A 24,793-nucleotide genomic window follows, 5' to 3' on the forward strand; every position below is an offset into this window, starting at 1 on the left:
GCTCTAACTGCAATGGGGAATTGCTTATGATTTGACCTAATAAGTTTGGCAGAACCATTACCCTATATAGGTAAATGAGCGATAAAACACCAAAGATGCGTGATGATTGGGGGCTAGAACAGCTGAAATGGCCTAGAATGCCCTGAAAGCCTAGCATAGATTTTTAGACGTCCAATTTGCTTGCAAATAACGCTTGAGAGCAACTCACCTAGGATATTTAAAACAACCGAGTCCCTCCCAACTTATCACAGAGTACTTGACAACCACTCAAGCACGCTGGCCCGGTCTTCGCTCTAATCCCTTTTTTGGCATCATTCGCCATCTCCTTTTACATCCTCACCTCTCCCTCAACACTCCTGGCAGAGTCCCGCCATCATGTTCCCAAAGGCCCTCCTATCAGTCGGCTTCCTCTTAGCCTTGCTAGGCAGTGCCCTGGCACTCGAGCTCAATATTGCACGAGACTTGTCACTCGGCACAACCCAGTGGGCCTACAGCTCGAAATGCAGCTTCGCAGCGCCACCAAGCGACGCGCAATTCCTGAAAATGATCCAAGTTGCTTTCGACGACATGAAAAATGCCCCCGCCGCCAGCAATAAGGAAAGGAGCAAGCGTCCAAACGCCATGATCGGCCTCTCTATTGGCAACGAAGTCTACCTCTCTTCTTCCGTGAGGGGCACAAGGCAGATTATCTACGAAAAGGCCAGTTTCGCGGGAGGCGACGGCACATTAAACCCCGAACTCCCAAAAAAGTACAAAGAGGTCACGGATGCTTTAGCCAAGTGTGCCACCCCAGCAAACAAGCAACACAAGAACCAAGCAGCTTGTGGCGAGATCATGTCAACCCTGATGTGGATGACGGACAACCCGACTCAAAGTCCAAAAGAGCTAGTTGTCCAACCCAAGGTTGCTGCGTTCAATGGCAAGGGCTACCTTCCCCCTTGTTCACCGGACCCGAATAACCCGGAGGATGTGAGTTGGGGATGCGATAGCTGGACCAAGGAAATGGGTTACAAAGTTGTGGGAGACATGTCTCTTCCGGATGAAATCACCGTGGTAGGGACTTGCACGGGACCACTCAGCCTAAACGCATGCCTAACGGTAGTAGTTGATGAGGAAGAGATCTCAAAAGGTTAGGAAGTACCTAAATAAGCGATGATTTTGGACTATTAATTGACACTTGGAATAATTCATGGAAATGTATAAAGGGGTTTCAATGTTAAATTCTTTTTTTTTTGGGTGTATCATGTAAAATAGATATATATATATATATACATATATTTTTCCCAAATACAATCCTCAGACAGGTCTTGAGGAATCAGATCTACAGGTCTCGCTATGGAGAAAACGTACTGTATTATTCCTATATTCCTATCGAAATGAGTGGACGAAGAGAGAAGAGCTAGATCTGTCCCAATCGGGGCATTGGTGCCTTAAGGCATACAGGCATCCAATAGGGGACGTGGCCCCCAACGTGGCCCCCAACGTGGTTGTAACAGAAAACCAGGTACTCTGTGATAATCCCCTTCTAGTTCTATGAATAGAATTCCCATTCTCTTAAATTGCCTTTCTTTCTATCATTCTCATACACACTTTCACCTGACATTGAACAGGAAAAAATTCACCATGGGAACAACGAAGTGAGTCCTTTCCTATAGAGAATACCCCCAAGCTGACCCACCCACAGCGACTTGAAAACCCTCCCCCAAGATTGCTGGGTGCAGATCCTGGATCAAATCTCACCATCTGACACTGCATCCGTAGTGGCCACATCTCGAGGCTTGCAAGTCTCCTCGGAGAGCTCGTTGTATCGCCAAATCGCTATTGACTGGGTCAGACCTCCCCTCAAGCGGGTTCTAACGCTATTCCGTGTCATTCACGAACGTCCAGATTTGGCTGCGCACATTCACCATGTGAGCATGATCTCCTCGAAACTGGTGTATCCAGCAGCGGACCAGGAAGACGAGTGGGAAGTGCCTCAAATTGATGGGGACTGGAGCCATCTCTCATCTCTATTCCAGGATGAGGTGAACGCTGCAAAAGATATCATCACCAAGGCACAGTTTTCTTCCCCAAATATGTGGATCCATGCTCTAGAAGAGGGCGACCCATACGCATTTGTGGCCGTTCTTCTCTCTCAACTTCATAATCTACGGTCGCTGCAACTGGATTACACTTTTGTGTGGCAAACTGGCTTCCCGGGGTTGATGATGAGACACGCTCTTCTCTCTGCGCCTGAGAATACATTATCTGAATTTTCCAAACTCTCCGTTGTCGAATACGGTCTGAATGTTCCAGGTCCTAGGATGTTTAACGAAACAAGATGGAATTTTATCGATGCATTCCCCGTTTGTAATCCGGATCAATTTGCAGGCTGGTTCTATCTACCTTCTTTGGAATCCTTGGAAATCTGGCTCCAAAGTTTCGAGGGTGTCGGCAACGAGTTATCCAAGCCTGCTGGATCAAGTAAGCTGGCGCATCTGGCCCAGCTTCAGAGGCTTGTGTTAACAGAATCCCCTATTGAAGAAGAGGAGGTCAAAAATCTTTTGTCGCACCTGTCTTCGCTAAAGAGTGTTCACCTAGGCCTCGTCTACCCATCACAGGATAAAGAACTCAACTATAACTGTTGTTCTCCTCAACCTCCTCTGAAAACACAAGGTGTGCTTTTTGAAGGGCTGATGAGTGTGAAGAACACAGTTGAACATCTTTCCATTAGCATGGAGCTCTGTCCGCTTTATTGGCCTAGTGTTTGGGGCGCAATAGAACGTGGCAATGGAACCCCGAAAGAAAGTTTTAAACCTTTTAAAGGAATCTTAAAGCACTTCCCGCTTCTTCGAACCGCCGAGCTACCTGCAGTCATGCTTTTTGGATGGACTTGTGACACACCAGCCATGTCTGAATTTTTACCACCAACACTTCAGAAGCTGGCCATTCGAGACAACTTGAGCCTTGCGGAGGATTTTGAATGGGAGACAGATAAAGTTGCAGAAGCAATTCAAAACTTCCTCCCCGTTGCACAGTCCGTGACTCCTCTGTTGAACACAATTATCATTCGAGTCTTTGATATAGGAACAAGGAATGTTGACCCGGACAATTCCACGGGGGCGAGATCATCGTGTGAGGCGCTAGGGCTGGATATAGACATTAGTATGATCCAGGATAATCTCTCGCCGGGATTTTGGACGACGCACAGGGAACTTCAAGAAGGGTCTCGGAGAGACTGTCGGAATCGTGGATAACCTATATCGGACCGAGCTGTTATTTTTTCATGCTCGAGGGCTTGTGAAAGAAGACAGGCATGTCTTGATTGTCCGCCAGCACAGCTTCCAGTGGCATAGTTTGGGGTTATATTACGGTTCTGAGGTACTATCGCTCTACCGATATCACCCTACACCCCACAGAAAGATCTGATTCCACCAATCCTTTCCTTTCCTTTCCCTTCCCCTTCTGTACTTAGTATGTTGTATTGAATGCACTCTTTTCTTTCAAACAACTGGCAGGTAACATAACGAAGATATACCTACGGACACATATGCTAGCCGCTCAGCTGAGGCCTATCAGAACCCCATGCTCGTTCATCAATGTCAAACTGATTCGTTCTCTCCATGGCTCTGCGTTATAATTGGAGACCGTTGAAAAGGTCTGAATAATGCGAGCAACCATATAGGTGAAAACAATATTTGCATAATGTTCTGCAGTAGTGTTAGCCAACTACAGCAAAATCGGCGGTAACTTGAATGGAAGCCTTACAACCAGGGCAAGACCTAGGGCCATTGTTGGACGGGATAAACCCAGGCATATCCGCATTGAGTTGCTCCCACCTTTCGGGATGAAAGCGCTCTGGATTCTCCCCCCAAAGTCCCTCCCGAGGCGATGTCTAGCTCAGGTGGAAAAGACCATGATATCTCCTTCTCGGGCCAAGATAGGCGAGTTACCATGCGTCCCGCCACCTGCTGGCAGTGTGGCATTTTTGTTCGCTACTCGTGCATTGAGTACAACTGCAGGATAGAGTCTCATGACTTTGCGGGCTATGGAGTTAGTGCATTCCTCAAAGCCGACATCCCACCGACAGGTCCCTACCATCCTGGAGTTCACAGCGAATATAGCCCAGAGATCCAAGTTGCCCCCAAGTCGGGGGTTTCAATCCAATGGTGTCAATGATGCTTGCTTTCAGCTTGTGGGCGACCCGCTCATCCCGAGAAAGACAGTAGAAAAGAGCCGAGAGAGCCGTGCCCATACTATCATTTGCAAGGCGAATGCCCAGGGCCTGGTCAGCCCCCCTGCTCAAATCTTTGCCTTTCTCGTTCCGGGTGACATGGGACATCACATATTCCCGTGCCCTCCGGCCCCTCCCGCAGGACTTGAAAAAGCGTTGTTTAGAATGTAAATAACGAAGTGGGCCGCGGAAGCCATCCTCCATGTTTGAATCTACAGCAGTAGAGAGATCATGAAAATGTACAATAATATGTGTATTGTAGAGCTATGTAGAAGTGAAGAGGGGAGGATAGAGGATACAGAGCCTAAATAAACTATAGGGAGGTCATGTGACTAATGGGAGATCTCAACACAAAGGTGCTTCAATCTTCAATCTTGTAAGACTGACTCTGAGATACATCAAAGGTTGGGAACAGCCCTGGAGAGATGGAGATCCGGAACTGCCGTCGGGTACCGCCTAGGCGAGTCCTTACGTAACGAGGCTCCACCCGGGTCTCCGGGCGGTGAGCGGGACACAATTGGCACAGTAAAAATGGTACCACACCGGCGTAGGGGGATAATCATGAAAATAACAGCCCTGGAGGTTCTCAACTGCATCTACTTACGCTGTAGAAACCATGCCTTGGAATAAACATCCACCTAGTATCTTTCACGATGAACTATGGTCTACACCATGGCGTTCATCAGAGTTTCCACCCGAAGAAACACACTACGATCGTTATCACCGACAGCATGCAAGACCAGAATGGAAGTCTGTACCATACTTCTTAAACTATTAGTCTGGTCAACCTAGAGGATGGCAATAGGGCTAGGCGATTTATCGTACCTGCTATACAGAAATATCCAACAAAGACTGGGCTAGAGCTATTAAAAAGCTTGACCAGGCCTATTTAACTGACCTTAAGTTTTACGAGCAATTGTGGTCTAAAGCTGGATCCGCGCATATTGAAATGGTCCGCGAAGGCTATCGAAATATTATATTTAAAGATCCTACCTTGGAAGGAGCATTAGAAGCCGTTATCTAACGTCGGCATACACAATGGGTCGAAAACCACGGCCTTTACATGTGTAGTGCTGTTCCTCGCCTTAACTACCCTCTTTTGTTAGATGAACGCTATATGCGGTCAATTCTAGCTAGCGTGGAGCTAATAAAACGAACTACTCCGCAATCCGAACCGAGGGGAATGGTCGGTTATGTTAACGTTCTCGACGGTGATTTTATCCTTGAAGATCGGGAAGAGGAAGATCCAGAGTACTACTATGGATCGGTACGGGTTCATCTAGATTATTTGTTTCGCTTCTGTAGCAATTGTGAACACCTGATGACTGAACAGGACTAGGACTCCTGGGGTATGGACTACCCTGATGTTGTGCCTTATGTTGATGGCCGCGATCTTAGACTCGAGTCTAAGGAACTTTTTCTTTCTATACTAGATCGAAATGTGGAGAGAACAGCGAGGATCACTGAGCTTGAGTATAAAGAGAACCAGTAATGGATGTTGAGATCCGTGGAATTGAACACTAGGCAATGTGCCAGCTTCTACTTGATGTTAAGATGGCCAAAAATCAATTCAATGTCATCAACATTGATACCTTTTTACCATCACTCCTAGAATGGGCTATAATCTGATATCAAATCAAGCATATAGATCTCACTGATTTTGTCTCTCAATGCTGCAAGGACTTGCGTAACCTTCTGGGCCGACTCTTGGTACTTGTCTGTTTTGGTCGGATCATCAACCCACCGAGCGGCCATGTCTTGTATTCCTTTTTGGACGAAGTTCCTTTCGAATTGAACCATCTTTCCCTTCTCCATTCTGAAAAAGCGACCCTAGCAGGACCCGAGGTCGACTGTTTGTCCCTCTTGTTTGAAGTATTCGATCGCAGTCAGATCTAACTCGGAACGAATACCCTCGTATACTATATTGAATCGTTTCCACACATCTTCGGAATTCTGATAATTATAAATGGCAATTACCTGTAGCGAGTGAGCGACAGTGGGCCAATGGAAGCTAAGGAATCAAAGGCATGTGAACTTACCGTTACTTACGTCTCGCAACATGGTCAAAGCCTTCTTAGGTTTCTCCTAGGCCACTACTACCTCCCAACTTCTTAATTAATTTGACCTAAACAACATGATCCGCTAGTCAATTATTAACGGTAATGGTGAATTCATAGGACTGAACACTCACTGTTGAATGTAGGTTTAGGAGTTGCTTCTCCCTCTTTCTTTCGTTTAAATTCAAGTTCCTTATTGGTCGCTTGTTGTTCACGCACATCAGTATCCGCGCAATCATCTGGGTTATTATTGACAATACTTTGATCGACGACGCTCTGCTTTTTTGGATCCTTCTTTCTGGATGTGAGTTGTAACCAGTCAGGACCTAAATTTCCCAAACTCCATGCATTGCGATGAGCCTGCCAACAATAAGAAACAGAGAAGAGGACAAATCTTTTCCTAGCCCTCCCGGCTGATCAGGATTTGGATGATAACTGTGGTATACGCTATAGTGGAAAAAGTGGACTTCAATATGTTGAATGCAACTAAACATCATCTATGACTCTCGACATCTTCTACTCTGTATTTTCCTCGAAAATTGGTTTCACAGATGACTTTGGAATGGTTGGCCCTTGGGAAGCTGAGCATAACCATACATGTTCATTGCAGTTCCATCTTTCTGCATCTGCTGCGCCCATTCCCCAAGGCCTTTCATGAAAACTTCCATGTTGGCATCACTACTCAGGTCAATCGGCTCTTCATCTTGTGCGATCTGCAGCATTTGTACTCCAGCAGCGGGACTTGTCTGGAAAAAGTCTTGGGGATCAATCTTCTGCTGAATTGCACCCTGAACAGTTCCGGCGAGCAGCTCCCTTGGCAAGCGAGGGTCCTGGGTAATGGAGCGGCCAAGACCAACACCATCAACAGTTTCCAGAGCCTGGACCATTCCAGAGGCCGTGCAAAATCCTCCAGTTACATAACTGCGTGTCCGCTTGAGAGCAGGAGCAATGAGATCTGCAAATTCCAAGAAGAATGATTCTCGTTTCTGCGAAGATTCCCGCTTGTGCTGGAAGGCACCAGCTTCATAAGTTCCACCAGATAACTCAACAAAGTCGAAATTGGTGCGGTCAAGAATCTCACACAGCTCCTTGGACTCCTCGGGGGTAAATCCATGTTCTTGGAATTCCACCGAGTTAATCTTGATTCCGATGATAAAACCGGGACCTGGGAGAGCTTGACGGATGGCCTGGGCGATTTCCACAATAATCCGTGCACGATTGGCCAAGCTCCCACCGTATTTATCTGTCCTCTTGTTCGTTGTTTGTGACAGGAATTGCGCGAGGAGATATCCATGGGCAGAATGCAGCTGAATACCATCGTACCCGGCCTTTTGCAGGTAGACGGCTACATGAACAAAGCGGCGGATAATATCCTGAATTTCCTCCTCGCTAGCTGCGTGGGGTTTTCCAAATGCACCAAACTTCGGCATGACGAGCTGGACATCGCTAGCAGAAACCGGGTGGGATTGCAGCTGCTCAAATGTCTGACGACCAGGATGGCTGACCTGACCAACGATCAAACTCCCATGCTGCTTGGCGGCAGTGGCCAATTGCTTAAATGCTTCGAATCGTTCTCCCCCGAATGGGTTCTCAAGATCAATGATCATGTTTCCCGGTGACTCAAGCTGGTCATATGCCATCATAATGTTACCGGTGAGGATAAGTCCAAATTGACCCTCTCCCCACCGACGATAAAGATTGATGAGATTTTGGCTGGGAATACCTCGAGCCGAAAGATCAGTCGGAGACCACGAGGCCATTCTCTCTGTCAGAGCGGCCTTCAAAAAGCGATTCGAAGCTGTGCGCTGACTGAATTCGAACTGCAATACCGCCCCAAGAGGCGATACATCGACGTTCTCGCTGGGAAATCTTGTAGACATGGTGAAAAAAACGTAATATATAATGTGGATTTGAAGATAAATCATATTTAATATTGAGGCACATAGCTTCTTTTATCTCTAAACACCCCAACATACACCACTAATCCAGATCCACCCAGTTCCACCGTGCTAGAAAATTCTCGCTCTCCAGTCTTTTCGGACGAAAAGTCTGGAGAGGGAATGAAGTCCTGCCGATCGTGATCCACTTCGTTCATGATATGTAAGCATCTCAAGTTACCTTCGATGGAATATCCCAGGGAATTATGCATATGCATAATTTAAGAGAATTAATAATTGACGGGTAGTTTGTTGTCCCGAAGCCTTTTTGATGATTATTTGATATACCATGTCCATTTGACAGTAGCGAAGCAACAACTATGCCACAATATCCTATCTGACAAATCTAGAAACCAAAACATGAAATTTCGACTGCCCATCGATTTCCTCTCGATCCCCCTTCTTGGCACCCCTGGAGCCTATTCCGGGGGGCTTGGTGAATCTAGAGTCTACATACGATACAGTCGATAGCGAAATCAGCTTCCGCCCCAAGCTGTTGTAGGCACGTGACTTGTCACGTGGCTTGGCCACCCATTTAGCTAGCTTTGAGGACAGATAATAGCATCATCTCTTACGTATCATACAACTTGTACCAGATTCAGCACTGGTTTTCTGCTTTGCGGCCCCATTTCCAAGACAGCAGTGTGCATTTTTTACTCAAACGGTCAATCATAAAGAAATTATGTTTTACTAAATATGACCATGCCCAAAAACGATGATACACTGTGCTTTCAGCAATGTTTTTTTCTTCTTCTCTAGTTTCATCGTCTATTGCCTTTGGTATCTATCACATGATATGATGCCAGAAAGAAGGCTAAGAATAATGTTTGCTTTGTTTCACATGTTTTGTTTACTTATCAGATTGGTTATGAAACCACCATAAATTGCTAGAACTTGGGGGTATGTATAGTAGTTCAGAAAGCTTCATATTAATCTGAGGATCCTGTAACATCACCTTATCTCATCTCCCTTATATGAGTCCACACGGTAAGTGGGACTAGGCAATAGACAGCCGGCCCAAGTAATGAGAGGGAAGGTTTTGAATTTACTGAGTGATACAAAGGTTGATCGACTGAAAAGACAAAGCAGGTTTATTGTTTGGTTTCAGTGCTTCTTATTCCATTATTGTTTCAATGGCTGGATCAAGGATTATGAATCATAAACAAAGTATTTCAGTACCGAGAGCAAGGACTATAGCACATCTACCGAGGGAGAGAGAACCAATCAAGAGATCGGGGTAGTGAAAAAGGTTAGTTGAACATGGTAATGTGGGATCATGTTGAAACCTTAAGCCTCTTGGAAGGTGGAGGTTGGGAGGTCGACTGATCAGCAAACTGATGTCCCAGGAGAAGTTTCACTATGTGGTGGTATCCTCCCCGACGAGCAGCTTGAAGGGCATTTCCGTACTCTCCACCCTGGGCGTTGATATCGGCTCCTCGCTCTAGCAGCAGCTGTGCGATCTTGTCGTGTCCTCCAGAACAAGCAGCCTGGAGGGCATTTCCGTACTCTTCATTATGGGCGTTGATATCGGCTCCTCGCTGTAGTAGTATCTGTGCGATTTTATCGTGTCCTCCAGAACAAGCGGCCTGGAGGGCATTGCCGTATTCTCCACCCTGGGCGTTGATATCGGCTCCTCGCTCGAGTAGTATCTGTGCGATCTTATCGTGTCCTCCGGCACAAGCAGCCTGGAGGGCATTTCCGTAGCCTCTACCCTGGGCGTTGATATCGGCTCCTCGCTCGAGTAGTATCTGTGCGATTTTATCGTGTCCTCCGTAACAAGCAGCCCGGAGGGCATTTCCGTAGCCTCTACCCTGGGCGTTGATATCGGCTCCTCGCCCTAGTAGCAGCTGTGCGATCTTGTCGTGTCCTCCAGAACAAGCAGCCTGAAAGGCATTTCCGAAATGTCCACCCTGGGCGTTGATATCGGCTCCTCGCTCTAGTAGCATCTGTGCGATCTTGTCGTATCCTCTAGAACAAGCAGCCTGGAGGGCATTTCCGAAATATCCACCCTGGGCGTTGAGATCGGCTCCTCGCTCGAGTAGTATCTGTGCGATCTTGTCGTATCCTCTAGAACAAGCAGCCTGGAGGGCATTTCCGAAATATCCACCCTGGGCGTTGAGATCGGCTCCTCGCTCGAGTAGTATCTGTGCGATCTTATCGTGTCCTCCGGCACAAGCAGCCTGGAGGGCATTTCCGTACGCTCCACCCTGGGCGTTGAGATCGGCTCCTCGCTCGAGTAGTATCTGTGCGATCTTATCGTGTCCTCCGGCACAAGCAGCCTGGAGGGCATTTCCGTAGCCTCTACCCTGGGCGTTGATATCGGCTCCTCGCTCGAGTAGTATCTGTGCGATCTTATCGTGTCCTCCGGCACAAGCAGCCTGGAGGGCATTTCCGTAGCCTCTACCCTGGGCGTTGATATCGGCTCCTCGCTCGAGTAGTATCTGTGCGATCTTATCGTGTCCTCCGGCACAAGCAGCCTGGAGGGCATTTCCGTACGCTCCACCCTGGGCGTTGAGATCGGCTCCTCGCTCGAGTAGTATCTGTGCGATCTTATCGTGTCCTCCGGCACAAGCAGCCTGGAGGGCATTTCCGTAGCCTCTACCCTGGGCGTTGATATCGGCTCCTCGCTCGAGTAGTATCTGTGCGATCTTATCGTGTCCTCCGTAACAAGCAGCCTGGAGGGCATTTCCGTAGCCTCTACCCTGGGCGTTGATATCGGCTCCTCGCTCTAGTAGCATCTGTGCGATCTTATCGTGTCCTCCGGCACAAGCAGCCTGGAGGGCATTTCCGTAGCCTCTACCCTGGGCGTTGATATCGGCTCCTCGCTCGAGCAGCATCTGTGCGATCTTGTCGTGTCCTCTAGAACAAGCAGCCTGGAGGGCATCTCCGTACGTTCCACCCTGGGCGTTGACATCGGCTCCTCGCTCTAGCAGAAATTCCACGATCCTATCATGTCCATTTAATGAGGCCCATATGACCGGGTATGATTTTGTACCATCAGGTCTATTAAGATCACTTTTATCCACGCTAAGTATAGCATGTACCTCATGTTCATGGCCATTCAAAGCTGCTAGATGTAGCGCACTCATTACAGGAGCTCTTTCGTATGGTCTTACTGTCTTCCAAAAAATGGGAAACCACATTGAGAACGGTTTCCCGTTTATATTGTATAATCGATGCATTCGGTCGGTTTCCTTTTGGATCGAAGTCAAAGCCATGTTTCGTACGTGATCGGGCCAGTATGCTGCTGAATACTCCAAGAAACATCCAGCAAGGGAGCCTGATCTGTCTTCATCGCATTCTAAATCCTCCATCAACAAGTACCTCAAACAGATCTCACCCATCTGATCTTCCGCATGTGTGAGGCTGTTCCAGTATGTAGAATTGGGGTAGCTAGAATTTTTCTTCTCAATGAGAAATTCCCTGGCTGTTTGATGGATGAGATAGATTTTCGAATTGTTCGTAAAGACAAACAGGCCACACCATCGCCGAAGCTTGCCATGTAGACCAATTGGATCTAGCCCAGCCTGTTTGGTTGTTGGTGATCCTGAGCTAGTAGCAATTCCTAACGCCATAGCCATTTCTTGTATTGTCAGAGGACGCCGTGCGGCCACGATGATCTCTAGGATCTTCTTGACTCTGTCCATTAGACAAGCTGGGACTCGACAGAGTATCTTCTCATATGCGGCATTCACAGAAGGCGGAATCAGCGTGATCCAATCCTTTGTAGGCCGGAGGCTGTCTTTGAAGGTAGTGCGGATATCATCAATGGCTAAGTGTAGCCAAAGATATGTACGATGTTCCATTTGAAGCAGCTGTTGTTCAAGTCGATGATGAAGCTCTGGTGATAGTGGTACTGTCTCAGCTAGTTCCCTTACCCGAGCCCTCACCACCAGATCAATCTCCTTATGGATTTGGTCATTTTGCTCTTCCCCCTTGATATGTATATGCGGGAAAGAATCGGTAATTGCTCGAAAGTGATCCTGTATATGATCGTAGGGACGACTGGTGACCAGGAATTTCAAACAGGTTTGCTCTGTTAATGAAGATGGCTGGCGATGAAACGCCTGCAGCTTTTCAATTAATCGGCGCTGATCCGTTTCGAGGCATTCATCAAGTGCATCGAATATGCAAATGGTCTTGCACGATGTATTGGCTGATGTTACCGCCATCAAAATCCGCCAAAGCTCGTCAACTTCTTGTCGGAGCGCCCCCCATTCTTTTCCCAGGACGGAATGGCATATATCAATAGATCAGAATGCTGGCTAAATAGCTGATGAAGTACCGAGCATAGTGCCGTAGCAAGATTGTTCTGTTCATCATTGTCCTTGAAAAAAAAGTAACATATTCTCAGAGTTGGATGACAGGTCTCTGAGTAACCATCAATTATCGATCTGGCGAGGACAGATTTGCCGCAGCCTGGGTCAGCCGACACCCAGAGAAGATCGTTGCAGTTGCTCTCCCACCAACGGATGTATTCAGAGCTCTGGAAAACCCATCGACAGGTTCCCTCAGCACATTGAGGGTTTATGTTCATTTGCTCCGCGTAGTTGACGACCTTGAAAACTTGGTAACAACGGCGCTGTTGATCCGTCAAGACTCTTACTTTCTGTTCACTGAAGTGCCGTTCGTTTTGACTGTATGCTTGATCCAAACGATGTTGGATGCCTTTTAGCTCCTCTAAGTAATGCCTAAGTCAATATTTGCTGGCAAAATCATTAAAAGACTACGCTAGACTAACCAGACACAACAGCACTTATCCTCTCCTCAGTCTCAATTCTGTTCAGAGGAATTCTCTGTAAGAGATCCTTCGTATATGCAGCTGCCACCATAGCTGCATACCCTTGCCACGCTTTGTTCTTATGTGAGTCCGAGTAATCGCAGATACCCCTGATGACTAGACATGGGAAAGTATTCATCAGCCCCGCGGCTTCCATTTCGAAACAGAGAACGTCTTTCTCCGCGGCAAGCCGATCTCGAACCAAAGCATCCTTCATTAACTGGTTGGCAGATGCAATAAGACCATAGTGGATTGCAGGATTATCTTCATGATCGGACCGCTCACGCCGCGGAAGCCAGTTTGAGGCATTATTTGCACAGGATGCAGCACCGCAATCAAATTCATGGTCGACAGAGGGCTGGAAGAGCCTATCCGTGCTTGATTCGGGACGTTCGTACTCGCTGCGCAACCGAATGTTCGTGTCGAGGACAATGTTGATGGCCTCCGTGAGCTTATGCCCCTTTCTCTTATATTGCGCCTGGATTCCCGTTATCGCAGTGCGAAGTGTAGTTGGTGGTTGGTTCAAAAATCGCGTATGCTGAAATTCTTGGCCTTGTATCGACTTGCCAAAGTCGTACTGGAAGACACCACTCTCACCACCACGAGGCGCACTGACCACAACATCGCCCAAACGAATATCATGGGTCTCACTTGGTACACCGCCACCGATGCCGACCATAAGGCCTACCCTGACGTTGTGAAAGGTATTCAGCATGTTCGTCGCCACATTGGCCGCGGAAGCTGTGCCATATTCACCATCAGGCAAGACGGCGATCACAATGTTGTGCTCATGCATCTTGCCTAATGTATAGTCGTTGGTGTCATTTGGCGACACAAAGCTAGGTTTCTCGTGCTCTTCATCGAGGAATTCTTGTGCGGCAACGTATTCCACGGGCAAGGCGCATATCCAGCCCACAGTGTACCCCGCAGGATCTGACATGGCTTCAACGCGAGAAAAAAAGCCTCAAATTCAGTTGCCCGCTTGACCTTTGGAAAGTCCTGACGTTTGGTGTGCAATAGAGGCCTAACTCAAGGTGACAACATATGCCACTATGAGCAAAGGAGAGCGGAGGAGGCTTGAGAGAAGGGAAGAAGTCCTTTAAGACAGAGGGAAAATGTTTGCCAACCGGGGAGACTCAGCCTCATGATAAACACGACGTGCAGCAGCGGGCGGTTAGAGAAGAGATGCTATTGGCAGGAGCCGTCTTTTCCACCCACCCCATCGAAGCAAAGAATTGCTAAGATCAGCCTTGGAATGCACTCATCTTGTCCAATTTACTGTGTGATGCAATTGTCGGTTGTTGGCAGAGATATCTGATCAGTGTAACCTTCCATTAAGCCCTATTGCTGGGGAAATCTGTTCTGCTGAATTGGCAACGGGGCGCGCCGCACCGAAACCTCCTCAAGGCCAAGTTTCGTGGACCCATTTTCACCAAAAGGCGCGCCAATAGCAAATCAACCCCCGCCTTGACCTAGCAGTCTCACTAGGTCACGTGTCGCTCGATGGTCACTATTCCGGATTAGGGAAAACATCAGCATCTAACCTTCGAATCATGATGGCCGTTAGAATTCTGCGTCCATGGCCCAAATCAAGATACCACAATACAGCGAGAGAAACCCCCCCCCCCCCCTGTTCAAACTAGATGCAAAGGGAAAAAAAAAATTAATTACTATGATCCTAATCTGAGATTATACAGTACTTCCCGAAACTGGTGTCACCACCTACACTCTTCGATTGTTTCTCGAACCCTAATGCCATGATCCACTATACCGTCTTTGAAATAGACCCGGAGCATCAATATTCCTGTTAGATTACTTATACGGTACTTTACGCCAAGTGATACATGTACCTCGTGTCTCATTACTGTATGGAGTAGCTGGAGCCTTCCATATCAATGCAAACAAGTCAAATATCAGGAGTCGGAGTGGGCCCAGGGAATCTGGCAATCTGGCAAGATGTCACTTCCCTCTGCCACCACTCCTTCCTGTACCCAAGTGACGGTCTTGGGGCTTACTCTGTACATATCAGGTAGCACAAATAGTGACTTACAATACCTTGCTTACTTGCAGATTATACTTATGACCCTGCTCATCACCATATTTAGCCTGTCAGCCACAGATTTTTCTTACTCTCCACTTCCTGACTTCATTCTGGTCTAAGCTAACATGCAATGATGTTACTAGGCTCTTCGGTGGGATATTCTGCCTTAAAGGGATGACCTACACTCCTTTTAATGATGATTATGATACCAACCAACCTGATCTGCGGGGCCGGGCTCCCTTGTACGCCCCCACCCCCGGTTACTACTTAGACCGTGAATCCATACCATCTGTCTACCCTTCACCCAGCCCTGAGGAAATGCTTAATGAACGTTCATCCCCCTTGCATCAATCACAGTCCAACGAAGCGGGTTTTCTTCCGGTGGTTGAAAATGAAGATGGAGGAACATGGGATAGACAATCTGTAAACTGTATACACTACTACCAGATTGAGTGGAGGGTGAATCTGAATAACCGGGTTGTGCCAAAGGATACGGAACAAAACTTGGCTCTGTCACCCAGTTCTTACTAGGAAAAGATAAACGAGAAAGCCGGAAGTCTTTTACGTCGGAAAATAGCCCGCGACCGACGCGTGAGACCAGACGATACTACTATTGTCGTATCTGTAAAGGACCGTTCCCAACGAGATCTTACCAAGCGTTTTAAGAGCACTGATATTAATTAGACAACGGTGGAGTAGCAGCTGCTCGCGTGGGCCCACTTGTACCGTCTTAGCAAGAAGCTTTTACTCCAGATATCTATTAACTACATTAAGGATAGTGGGGCTCTTTCATCTGGTTGCGATAAACGAGGAAAATCATCGACCACCAAAAGGAGGTTGGCGGACCGAGACGCTCGGATTGACGCTAAGCAATCATGTAGCCAATATCCTATATAGCGGGATATATATCGTGTCATACGATGCCCCGGACCCCCATGTCGCCACGAAGGGCAATACTACTAGCAAGATCCGGAAGGAAAAAAACGCTACAGACTGAAAACACACCATATGAAAGCCCTTATTAAATATGTGGAGCAAGGGGGGACCTCGAGACCCATAACGACATCCCCGACAGCGTTCGCGAGCAGCTTTATGCCGAGGAAAACCAGCGACTTAAAAAAAAGAAGAAAACCTCGGATAATTCTTCGATCGGCTCAATGTGTCCTCCAATCAATATCAACAATTTCCTCCCAGCTGGGTCATCTTAACAATCCCTGCCTTCTTTTGCTAACGAAGCCTCGCCTGCTAAGTCTGCCTGTACTGAACCAATCATCGTTCATGGGCTACTTGATATAGTCGTGGGGGAATATACCGAATGGCAGCAGTCACGGGTGAGCAATGAGACTTTCAGGGACAATATCGCTAAAGCACGCGATGTGACACTCGAAAACTGCCTCGACCTCATGCAGGTTCATGAAGATCAAGACCCAGAATTCTTCGTCAAGCGTGGTGTAAAATTAGGTGCCGCCCGGCGGTTCGTAGGTGACATCGGCTATTGGGTAAATCGTTGCGGAGAGGGCACTCGCTAAGAAACGATGATAATTTAGTTTATACAAGATACAGTGAATAGAGAAGAGCCCACACCGGCATACTGGTTTTCATCTATCAATTGAGTTGAAACCACAAATACACCATAATACTATCCGTTGACCAGTTCGATCATAATCGACAGTTGCATAGGTGTCCTCAATAATGTTCCCGAAGCAGTTGTTTCCAGGGTTATCATGGTCATCGGAATGGTTGGAAATGCAAGTGGTCAATAGTGCATGAAGCGAGGTGAGAGACCTCACAGGTTGCCTCCACTACTGTGCATCTGAATACCGTGAGACATGGACGGGAAGCATTGACTTTCCATTCACGTTCCGTCCCGACCCGCCCGCCGTTTGGTTCCAGTTAGCGTGAACTTTGGTTTTGTAAGATTAGTTGATTAGGTACATATGCTAATGTGACTTAATGTGATATATCTCACATTGAACTAGTAAAGTACACTTACCAGCTCACAGCATATGAAAATATCTAATATACATGCATCAATTTTAGCAGGGGCTATGTGCATCAGATGACAGGACGTAAGAAGCTTCCGCGATATGATTGGTCCATATAGGCATGTGGATCCTATATTCGCCCCACAGCAAGCCCCATTCAGACGGATATATTGAAGGATGCATTATCGACACTCACTCTCATAAGAGACAGGAATTCTTGATCCTAGCGGTCGGGTCCAAGTAAAAAGCATAATAGGCTAGGTTTCTCATTCTGGGTCACGCACTATTGGATCCTACCAACTAGGATAGTGAGACCTTAACGCAATGACGATCATTGGCGGATAAAAATTTGTTCGAACCTTTTTTGCTTTCGCAATGGTGAGGGCAAAAGGATAGCATATCTTTCTAAGAAAATTACTTTTATTATGTGATCATCTATACGTTTTGTGATGGGTAGACGTCACGTAGTACTGCAGAGAATGCGGCGAGGATATATATAGAAAAAAATCAAAATTCTGACAACAGTGGTCTTATTTCTGTGCTTGATAGAGTAACTTCCACAATCTGTACAAAGCAGGGGGACGACAAGGAGATCAACAACTTAGGGCATGCATGACACAACTACAGTAAACGGCTAAATCAGCCTGACAGCCAGGAAACTCCGAACTTTGATTTCGTATCGTGCCAAGCCCGACCAAGACAAATAGCTAGCCCTCGGAATAACCTCTCGATGACGTGGTCTCTTGTATGGTACCAAACGGTCACTGAATTGAAGTAAGATACACTAGTACACTGGTGCTGCCTGGTGGATGAGTCACCCTGTCTTAGCTCCCTCTTCTCTTTTATTCCTTCCCCTGGCACTATAGGAGACGTATCAGAGGCAAAAATGGCACCACGGCTGGAGCCATCGAAAATCCAACTAATTCGCGACATGTTGAGCAGTAATGAGAAGATAAGTCATATTGCTAAAACTGCAAAGTGTAGCCGACAAGCAGTCCACCACATTCCATCCAACATCGAACATTTCGACAATGCCCGGGCCCCGCCGATGCGCTCCGGCCGAAAACGCCTGATTACACCATCAATGCTGCAAGCTCTTTGCGATCACCTCTAAGAAAAGCCAGCCTTGTTTCCAGATAAAACGGTCGTTTTCTTATGGGACGAATATAAGACATACGTGAGCAATTGTTGTATCAGGAAGACACTTGCTTCCACCGGATAGACAAAAATGACAGTCCGATATAAGGCGGAAGAACGAAACCAGGACTCACGAGACGAATACGCTCATTACATTTCTAAATTTCAAACATTAAAATTGGTTTTTGTGGACGAGTCTGGATGTGATAAGCGAGTTGGATTCAGACGGACGGGATGGTCACCGTTAGGTGTGGCACCGATCCAGATTTTGAAGTTCCATCGCGACAAAAGGTATCAGATTTTGCCGGCATATGCTCGGGATGCCATAGTTTTGTCGCGCATCTTCCAGGGCTCGACAGATGCATTGGTCTCTGAAGATTTTAACGAACAGCTTCTCCAGCACTGTGGAAAGTGGCCGGGACCAAAGTCTGTACTTGTCATGGACAACGCGTCTGTTCATCATTCAGACCATATATATAATATATGCGTGAATGCAGGGGTTATTGTCTTGATTGGTGCATTGATGTTGGCACGAGAGAGCAGAGTGCTAAGGGCCATTTTCGACACGCAGGTCTAGACGTGGAGGATAGCTATTGACAACATTTCCAGTAAATCGACGTATATAGCAATCTTATGAAGAAGCATTAATATTTATTGTTGAGATATCCTCTTGACTTCGGGATGGGAAAGTCGACTTTCGAACAATTCATTATTTGAGGCGGCTTTCTTCCCAATAAGATGTAATATCTCTCGTTTTCATACTAGTTAAATGAGAAATAACCAAGAGAGGTTGAATGGTTGAAGATTGATACCCTGTAAGCTCCCTGGTAAGGATGCACTGTGAAGTGCGACCGGGGTGATAGGATGGTACAAGAATTCTACACATATAATCTAAGAAACGGGAGGCCATGTTTACGTAATTTTTATCCAGCTAGCTTGTAATGCATATTTGAAAAGAGGTGAACATAATGACTAGAGACGATCTCTAAGATTTCGAAATCATCTCACTCTTAGTTGAGTATGACCTTCATCATACACAGCCTCTCCACTGCTCCGATTTCCCGCGGCTGCGGAGACCACCTTATCGGTAATTTGGCTATCGGCTCCGAGTCGGTCGAGTAGGAGCTTCATCACAGCCCCTCCATTTCCCTCATTATTCGCGGCCGCGAGGACCATCTCGCCGGTGATTTCGATATCGGCTCCTCGTCGATCGAGTAAGAGCTTCATCACAGCCTCTCCACTTCTCCGATTCTCCGCAGCGGCGAGAACCACCTGATCGGTGATTCGGATATCGGATCCGCGTCGATCGAGTAGGAGCTTCGTCATAGCCTCTCCACTACTCCGATTTCCCGCGGCGGCGGAGACTACCTTATCAGTAATTTGGACATCGGATCCGCGTCGGTCGAGTAGGAGCTTCATCACAGCCGCTCCGGTGTCCCTATTATTCGCGGTGGCAAGGATCACCTCGTCGGTGATTTGGATATCGGCTCCTCGTCGGTCGAGTAGGAGCTCGATTATAGCCTCTCCACTACCGTTATTTACCGCGGCGGTAAGGACTACCTCGTCGGTGATTTGTATATCGGCTCCTCGTCGGTCAAGTAGGAGCTTTATCACAGCCTCTCCACTACTCCAATTTCCCGCGGCGGCGAGGACCACCTGATCGGTGATTTGGATATCGGCTCCTCGTCGGTCGAGTAGGAGCTTCATCACCGCCTCTCCACTACCGTTATTTACCGCGGCGGCAAGGACTACCTCGTCGGTGATTTGTATATCGGCTCCTCGTCGGTCGAGTAGGAGCTTTATTAACGCCTCTCCACTACTCCAATTTCTCGCGGCGGCGGAGACCACCTTTTGGGTAATTTGGACATCGGCTCCGCGTCGGTCGAGTAGGAGCTTCATCACAGCCTCTCCATTTCCCTGATTATTCGCGGCCGCGAGGACCACCTCGTCGGTGATATGGATATCGGCTCCTCGTCGATCGAGTAAGAGCTTTATCACAGCCTCTCCACTATCGTTATTTGCCGCGGCGATAAGGACTACCTCGTCGGTGATTCGGATATCGGCTCCTCGTCGGTCGAGTAAGAGCTTCATCACAGCCTCTCCACTATCGTTATTTGCCGCGGCGGCGACGACCACCATGTCGGTGATTTGGATATTGGCTCCTCGTCGGTCGAGTAAGAGCTTCATCACAGCCGCTCCGATGTCCCTATTGTTCGCGGTGGCAAGGATCACCTCGTCGGTGAGTTGGATATCGGCTCCTCGTCGGTCGAGTAGGAGCTTCATCACAGCCTCTCCACTTCTCCGATTCTCTACAGCGGCGAGGACCACCTGATCGGTGATTTGGATATCGGCTCCTCGTCGGTCGAGTAGGAGCTTTATCACAGCCTCTCCACTACTCCAATTTCCCGCGGCGGCGGAGACTATCTTATCGGTAATTAGGATATCAGCTTCTCGTCGGTCGAGTATAAGCCTTATCACAGCCTCTCCACTACTCCGATTCTTCGCAGCGGCGAGGACTACCTGATCAGTGATTTGGATATCGGATCCGCGTCGATCGAGTAGGAGCTTCGTTATAGCCTCTCCACTACTCCGATTTCCCGCGGTGGCGGAGACTACCTTATCAGTAATTTGGACATCGGATCCGCGTCGGTCGAGTAGGAGCTTCATCACAGCCTCTCCATTTCCCTCATTCTTCGCGGCCGCGAGGACCACCTTATCAGTGATTTGGATATCGGCTCCTCGGCGGTCGAGTAGGAGCTTCGTCACAGCCTCTCCAGTAGTCCTATTTCCCGCGGCGGCGGAGACTACCTCGTCGGTAATTTGGATATCGGCTCCTCGTCGGTCGAGTAGGAGCTTTATCACAGCCTCTCCACAGATCGAATTTCTCGCGGCGGCGGAGACCACCTCGTCGGTGATTTGGATATCGGCTCCTCGTCGGTCGAGTAAGAGCTTCATCACAGCCTCTCCACTATCGTTATTTGCCGCGGCGGCACGGACCACCGTGTCGGTGATTTGGACATCGGCTCCTCGTCGGTCGAGTAGGACTTCCATCATAGCCTCACCATATTCCTTGCCTCCTGCCGCAGCTATGACAACGTCGTTGGCGATTTCGGCATCAGGAGGAACATCTTCGAGAATGCCAGGTATTACATGTAGCAGCCCCCATATAGCAGCCCAATATAGAGCGTCGGCCCTTCGCCTGATTTGGTGATCCCACTGGAAAATGGATCGATGATGATGAATCCAGAATGAGAATGGCCCATTCCAAATTTCGCACAATTCAGCTGCCTGACGAACGAAATCTTCGTCCATCGGTGTGGACTGTTGCATATGGTAAATCCAGTGGTTTGCAGAATAGTCTAGGAAGTCCTCATTCTCTCTTTGCGGTGAATTTTGGCGGTCCTTAAGGTGGTTCCTCCGAAAATCGTCGAAACGGAGATAAGTTATACACGCCTTTGAAAGTGCCAGATGCGCTTCCTGTAGGTGGATTGAATGCCTCCATGTTCCTATGCTCACACTTTCACCTGCCTGTCGGAGTAAAAACTCCCTCGCAGTTTGGTGGATGAGGTAGACACGCGAGTCGACTATGCTGACAAATAACCCACAAGCGTCGCGTATCCACTTTCTTCTTTCGACAATGCCTTCAAGGTCCAAGTCATCGTACCGCCTTGAGCTTGGTTGAATCTCCAGGAGAACATCGACCTCGGACAAAGTCAAAGGCCGCGACGCTGCAACGACTATCTCCAGCAATCTTTTTCCATCTCCTTCATTCTCATCATCGCATCGTTGCAGGATCTCTTCGTACGCCTGCTCGACACTTTTAGGCAGCTCATTGATCCGTCGTAGTAACTTCTTTTCCGTTTGGCCAAGACATGTTTTCAGCACATCTAATGTGAGATACAGCCAAAGATAGGTTGTGTTCGGAATCTGAGCAAATCGCCGTTTCAACGCTGTTCGAATGTGGTTGCTGAGACGTCGTTTTTCCGCAATCTCGTCTACCTTGGCCTCCATGACAACTTGTATTTCCTCACTAATTTTCTTCCATTCATCATCCGCAGCCAACCGAATCGTTGGACAGCGATGGGTCAACTCGCCGAAACCCCACTCGATGTCCCCGTATGGACGGCTTGTGACGAGGTATTTCACTCTCGATCTAGTCTGCCCTCTTTCTTGAGATCTGGTGTAAAAACGCTCAACCTCTTTGATGAGTCTACCCCGGTCCGGTTGGCGGCATTCGTCAAGCGCATCAAGAATACAGATCACATCTCTAGTAGAGGCGGACGTAGCAGATAACCACAACTGCCACAGAGAACTGAAATCTGCCTTGATTCTCTCTCTGTGCTGACGTACTAGGTTCTCGGCATGCTTTTGGAAGAGGTCTTGCTGAGCGCAAAATAGCTGATGTAGAAGGGCACAGATGGCCGTGACAGTGTTGTTCTGCTCTTCGTTATCTTTAAAAAAGAAGTAGCAAATAGAGGCCGACCCGTCATCAACCAGCCGATCGTCGATCAAAGCTTTGGAGAGCACAGACTTGCCGCAGCCGGGATCTGCTGACAACCATAGGAGATCGTCATGGCTGCTGGTCTTCCATTTTTGGAAAATTGGATGGTCTATAAACCATCTACATGTGTCCTTAACTCGTGAAGGATTGATTTCCTTATGATCCCGATACGGAGAGGTATTGAAAAAGTGAGGCCCTATATCTATAGCCAATATCAAATGTTAGTTTTGTAAAATTCTGTGCCTCTTAAAGTGATTATGGTACAGAAATGACCTACCTGGATGGAGATTTATATTCCCATGATTTATCCCCACCTGAATCCCCCAGTTTTTCCCACTGAACGAAGCTGATTCCATACCTAAAGTGGCAGACGATGTGATTTATAAATTGATGAGAGGTTATTATAAGCATCGAAAAGTGAGGGGTGTTTCATGCTTTATCAGGTGACTTTCCTACTACATCGAGCAAAAATCAAGTTATATTTTCTAATTTGAAGGCTACACGTAGACTCATCAAGCAAGGCAAATAACTCTAAGTAAATGGGATAGTTTGAATGAATCACAAAACCAAAGGCATTTATTTCTATCAAATCCGCTATTGACTGGTAAGGCAGTTCATACTTGAAACACCACTCACAGATGTCATTTTACAAACCGACGAGCCACGCCAATTATTAATAACCTTGTTGCTTTGGATGACTTGATGACTTAGTAATTACAGATTGAAGTTCGATGCATCTTGCCGTAAAAGAGCATCCATGGCGCGGTTTGCAAGACGGTTCGCAAAATAGCCCATTTGAAGAGGTAAGTACTGAGATTGGCTTCGAACTTGTTGCCGTAGCTTCGTTATATCTCCTCTACGGTCACACCTGCGTGGCGGAAATGTCCCTCTGCGCTTTCCACCCTTGCACCGACCGTGTCAACACACCATTCGAGGAAGGTATCGAATCATTGGTCCGTGTTTTCTTCGTAGGACTGCCAATGTCGCCGAATGAAGGCCTTTAACTCAGCAAAAAAATTCCTTAATGGGATTCAGGTCTGGAGAATATGGAGGTAGGTATACTAGCTTTACACCAGCTTCTGAACACATCTGCTCTATTCGGTCAGAGTGATGAAAGGATGCGTTGTCCATTACTAGCACAGACTTGGGCTTAGGTCTAGACTTCCGCAAAGCTCGAAAAGCCCGAAACCCGACCCGACCCGGCCCTCAAAAGGGTCGGGTTTCGAGCCTAAGGTCAAAGCCCACAGCGAGTTTCGGGCTTTAGGCTTGGGCCCACAGCTCGAGGGGGGGCCCCCCGCCCCCCCCTCCCCTACGACTAAACAGTGCAAACATGCCAATTTCTCGTGACTGCGCAAATAATGCAGGAATTCCCAGTAATTTTGAGTATTTCGATTACATCGTTCACTTCAAATTCAATAAATCGTTGATTCGTTCACGCATATATCAATGTATTGTGATTAAATCCAGTGTAAACTAATGAGACTGATACATATCATCCTCTACATGCTTCCTTTTCCTCCCTGAAATACGTGGCTGAGTACTATAAATTGGCAATGGAGGATCGCTAGCATCATCATCACTAGTATTATCATCATCAATATCAATCAAACCCCCCGAGCTCTTAGGCTGTTCTTCTGTATCACTAATCTGTTTAAATTCAACATCATCAAGCTTATCGTCCTTTTCCTCTCTTAATGCTTCGATCTCATTTAAAGAGAAGAATCGTTTAAGCTCTTTTGCCTCATGTAATTCAAGGTTAAATCTTAAAGAATAAAGGAATAGTATCAACTCTTCAATAGTCTCGGACTTCATACGACCGCGGCGATAATGGCAAATATCGCGAGTAGTGTTGAATAGACTGCGACATCGCCCGTCCATGGGCACCTAGGAGGTGCCCAAGGCCCGTCCACGGTGGGCGTTGGGCTATTTGGATTTTCGAGTGCCCGTCCATAACGCCCAAGGCCCACGGGCATGCCCACGATGCCCACCATTGCATAAAGTCACCTAAAATGGACGTATAACTCGCTGACTTTGCATAATAAATAACTGTTATTTACACCTGTTTTGCTAACTCCATGTAAAATGGCAGTTTTAATCTACAACATCTATAAATTTTACTGAAATATCTATGTATATGAGAAA

The 24,793-nt window shown here is 47.4% G+C and overlaps 10 protein-coding genes across 10 annotated transcripts; 5 read left to right on the plus strand and 5 right to left on the minus strand.

The window, feature by feature from the left end:
• Positions 1 to 375: 375 nt before the first annotated feature.
• Positions 376 to 1,134, plus strand: N7517_008974 (uncharacterized protein; the record flags this gene model as incomplete). The annotated part of the gene is made up of 1 exon (XM_056726697.1): positions 376 to 1,134. One exon carries the CDS (start codon positions 376 to 378, stop codon positions 1,132 to 1,134), a length of 759 nt encoding a protein of 252 aa, XP_056575269.1.
• A 489-nt stretch (positions 1,135 to 1,623) lies between these two features.
• N7517_008975 (uncharacterized protein) lies at positions 1,624 to 3,236 on the plus strand (the record flags this gene model as incomplete). The annotated part of the gene is made up of 2 exons (XM_056726698.1): positions 1,624 to 1,637; positions 1,685 to 3,236. 2 exons carry the CDS (start codon positions 1,624 to 1,626, stop codon positions 3,234 to 3,236), a joined length of 1,566 nt encoding a protein of 521 aa, XP_056575270.1.
• Positions 3,237 to 4,045: 809 nt separating this feature from the next.
• Positions 4,046 to 4,417, minus strand: N7517_008976 (uncharacterized protein; the record flags this gene model as incomplete). Its single annotated transcript, XM_056726699.1, has 1 exon — positions 4,046 to 4,417. One exon carries the CDS (start codon positions 4,415 to 4,417, stop codon positions 4,046 to 4,048), a length of 372 nt encoding a protein of 123 aa, XP_056575271.1.
• Positions 4,418 to 5,396: 979 nt separating this feature from the next.
• N7517_008977 (uncharacterized protein) lies at positions 5,397 to 5,705 on the plus strand (the record flags this gene model as incomplete). Its single annotated transcript, XM_056726700.1, has 2 exons — positions 5,397 to 5,480; positions 5,553 to 5,705. The coding sequence occupies 2 exons, from the start codon at positions 5,397 to 5,399 to the stop codon at positions 5,703 to 5,705; spliced, it is 237 nt and encodes a 78-aa protein (XP_056575272.1).
• A 116-nt stretch (positions 5,706 to 5,821) lies between these two features.
• N7517_008978 (Chitinase II) lies at positions 5,822 to 6,028 on the minus strand (the record flags this gene model as incomplete). Its single annotated transcript, XM_056726701.1, has 1 exon — positions 5,822 to 6,028. One exon carries the CDS (start codon positions 6,026 to 6,028, stop codon positions 5,822 to 5,824), a length of 207 nt encoding a protein of 68 aa, XP_056575273.1.
• Positions 6,029 to 6,815: 787 nt separating this feature from the next.
• N7517_008979 (NADH:flavin oxidoreductase/NADH oxidase family protein) lies at positions 6,816 to 8,150 on the minus strand (the record flags this gene model as incomplete). The annotated part of the gene is made up of 1 exon (XM_056726702.1): positions 6,816 to 8,150. One exon carries the CDS (start codon positions 8,148 to 8,150, stop codon positions 6,816 to 6,818), a length of 1,335 nt encoding a protein of 444 aa, XP_056575274.1.
• Positions 8,151 to 9,481: 1,331 nt separating this feature from the next.
• Positions 9,482 to 13,927, minus strand: N7517_008980 (uncharacterized protein; the record flags this gene model as incomplete). The annotated part of the gene is made up of 3 exons (XM_056726703.1): positions 9,482 to 12,426; positions 12,588 to 12,887; positions 12,949 to 13,927. The coding sequence occupies 3 exons, from the start codon at positions 13,925 to 13,927 to the stop codon at positions 9,482 to 9,484; spliced, it is 4,224 nt and encodes a 1,407-aa protein (XP_056575275.1).
• A 3,972-nt stretch (positions 13,928 to 17,899) lies between these two features.
• N7517_008981 (uncharacterized protein) lies at positions 17,900 to 18,127 on the plus strand (the record flags this gene model as incomplete). Its single annotated transcript, XM_056726704.1, has 1 exon — positions 17,900 to 18,127. The coding sequence occupies one exon, from the start codon at positions 17,900 to 17,902 to the stop codon at positions 18,125 to 18,127; it is 228 nt and encodes a 75-aa protein (XP_056575276.1).
• Positions 18,128 to 18,241: 114 nt separating this feature from the next.
• N7517_008982 (uncharacterized protein) lies at positions 18,242 to 18,727 on the plus strand (the record flags this gene model as incomplete). Its single annotated transcript, XM_056726705.1, has 1 exon — positions 18,242 to 18,727. One exon carries the CDS (start codon positions 18,242 to 18,244, stop codon positions 18,725 to 18,727), a length of 486 nt encoding a protein of 161 aa, XP_056575277.1.
• Positions 18,728 to 19,122: 395 nt separating this feature from the next.
• Positions 19,123 to 23,007, minus strand: N7517_008983 (ankyrin; the record flags this gene model as incomplete). Its single annotated transcript, XM_056726706.1, has 3 exons — positions 19,123 to 19,135; positions 19,187 to 22,853; positions 22,929 to 23,007. The coding sequence occupies 3 exons, from the start codon at positions 23,005 to 23,007 to the stop codon at positions 19,123 to 19,125; spliced, it is 3,759 nt and encodes a 1,252-aa protein (XP_056575278.1).
• Positions 23,008 to 24,793: the final 1,786 nt, after the last annotated feature.

Source organism: Penicillium concentricum (assembly GCF_028827145.1).
Source record: "Penicillium concentricum strain IBT 3081 chromosome Unknown utg000004l_segment0_segment0, whole genome shotgun sequence".
NCBI lineage: Eukaryota > Fungi > Ascomycota > Eurotiomycetes > Eurotiales > Aspergillaceae > Penicillium > Penicillium concentricum.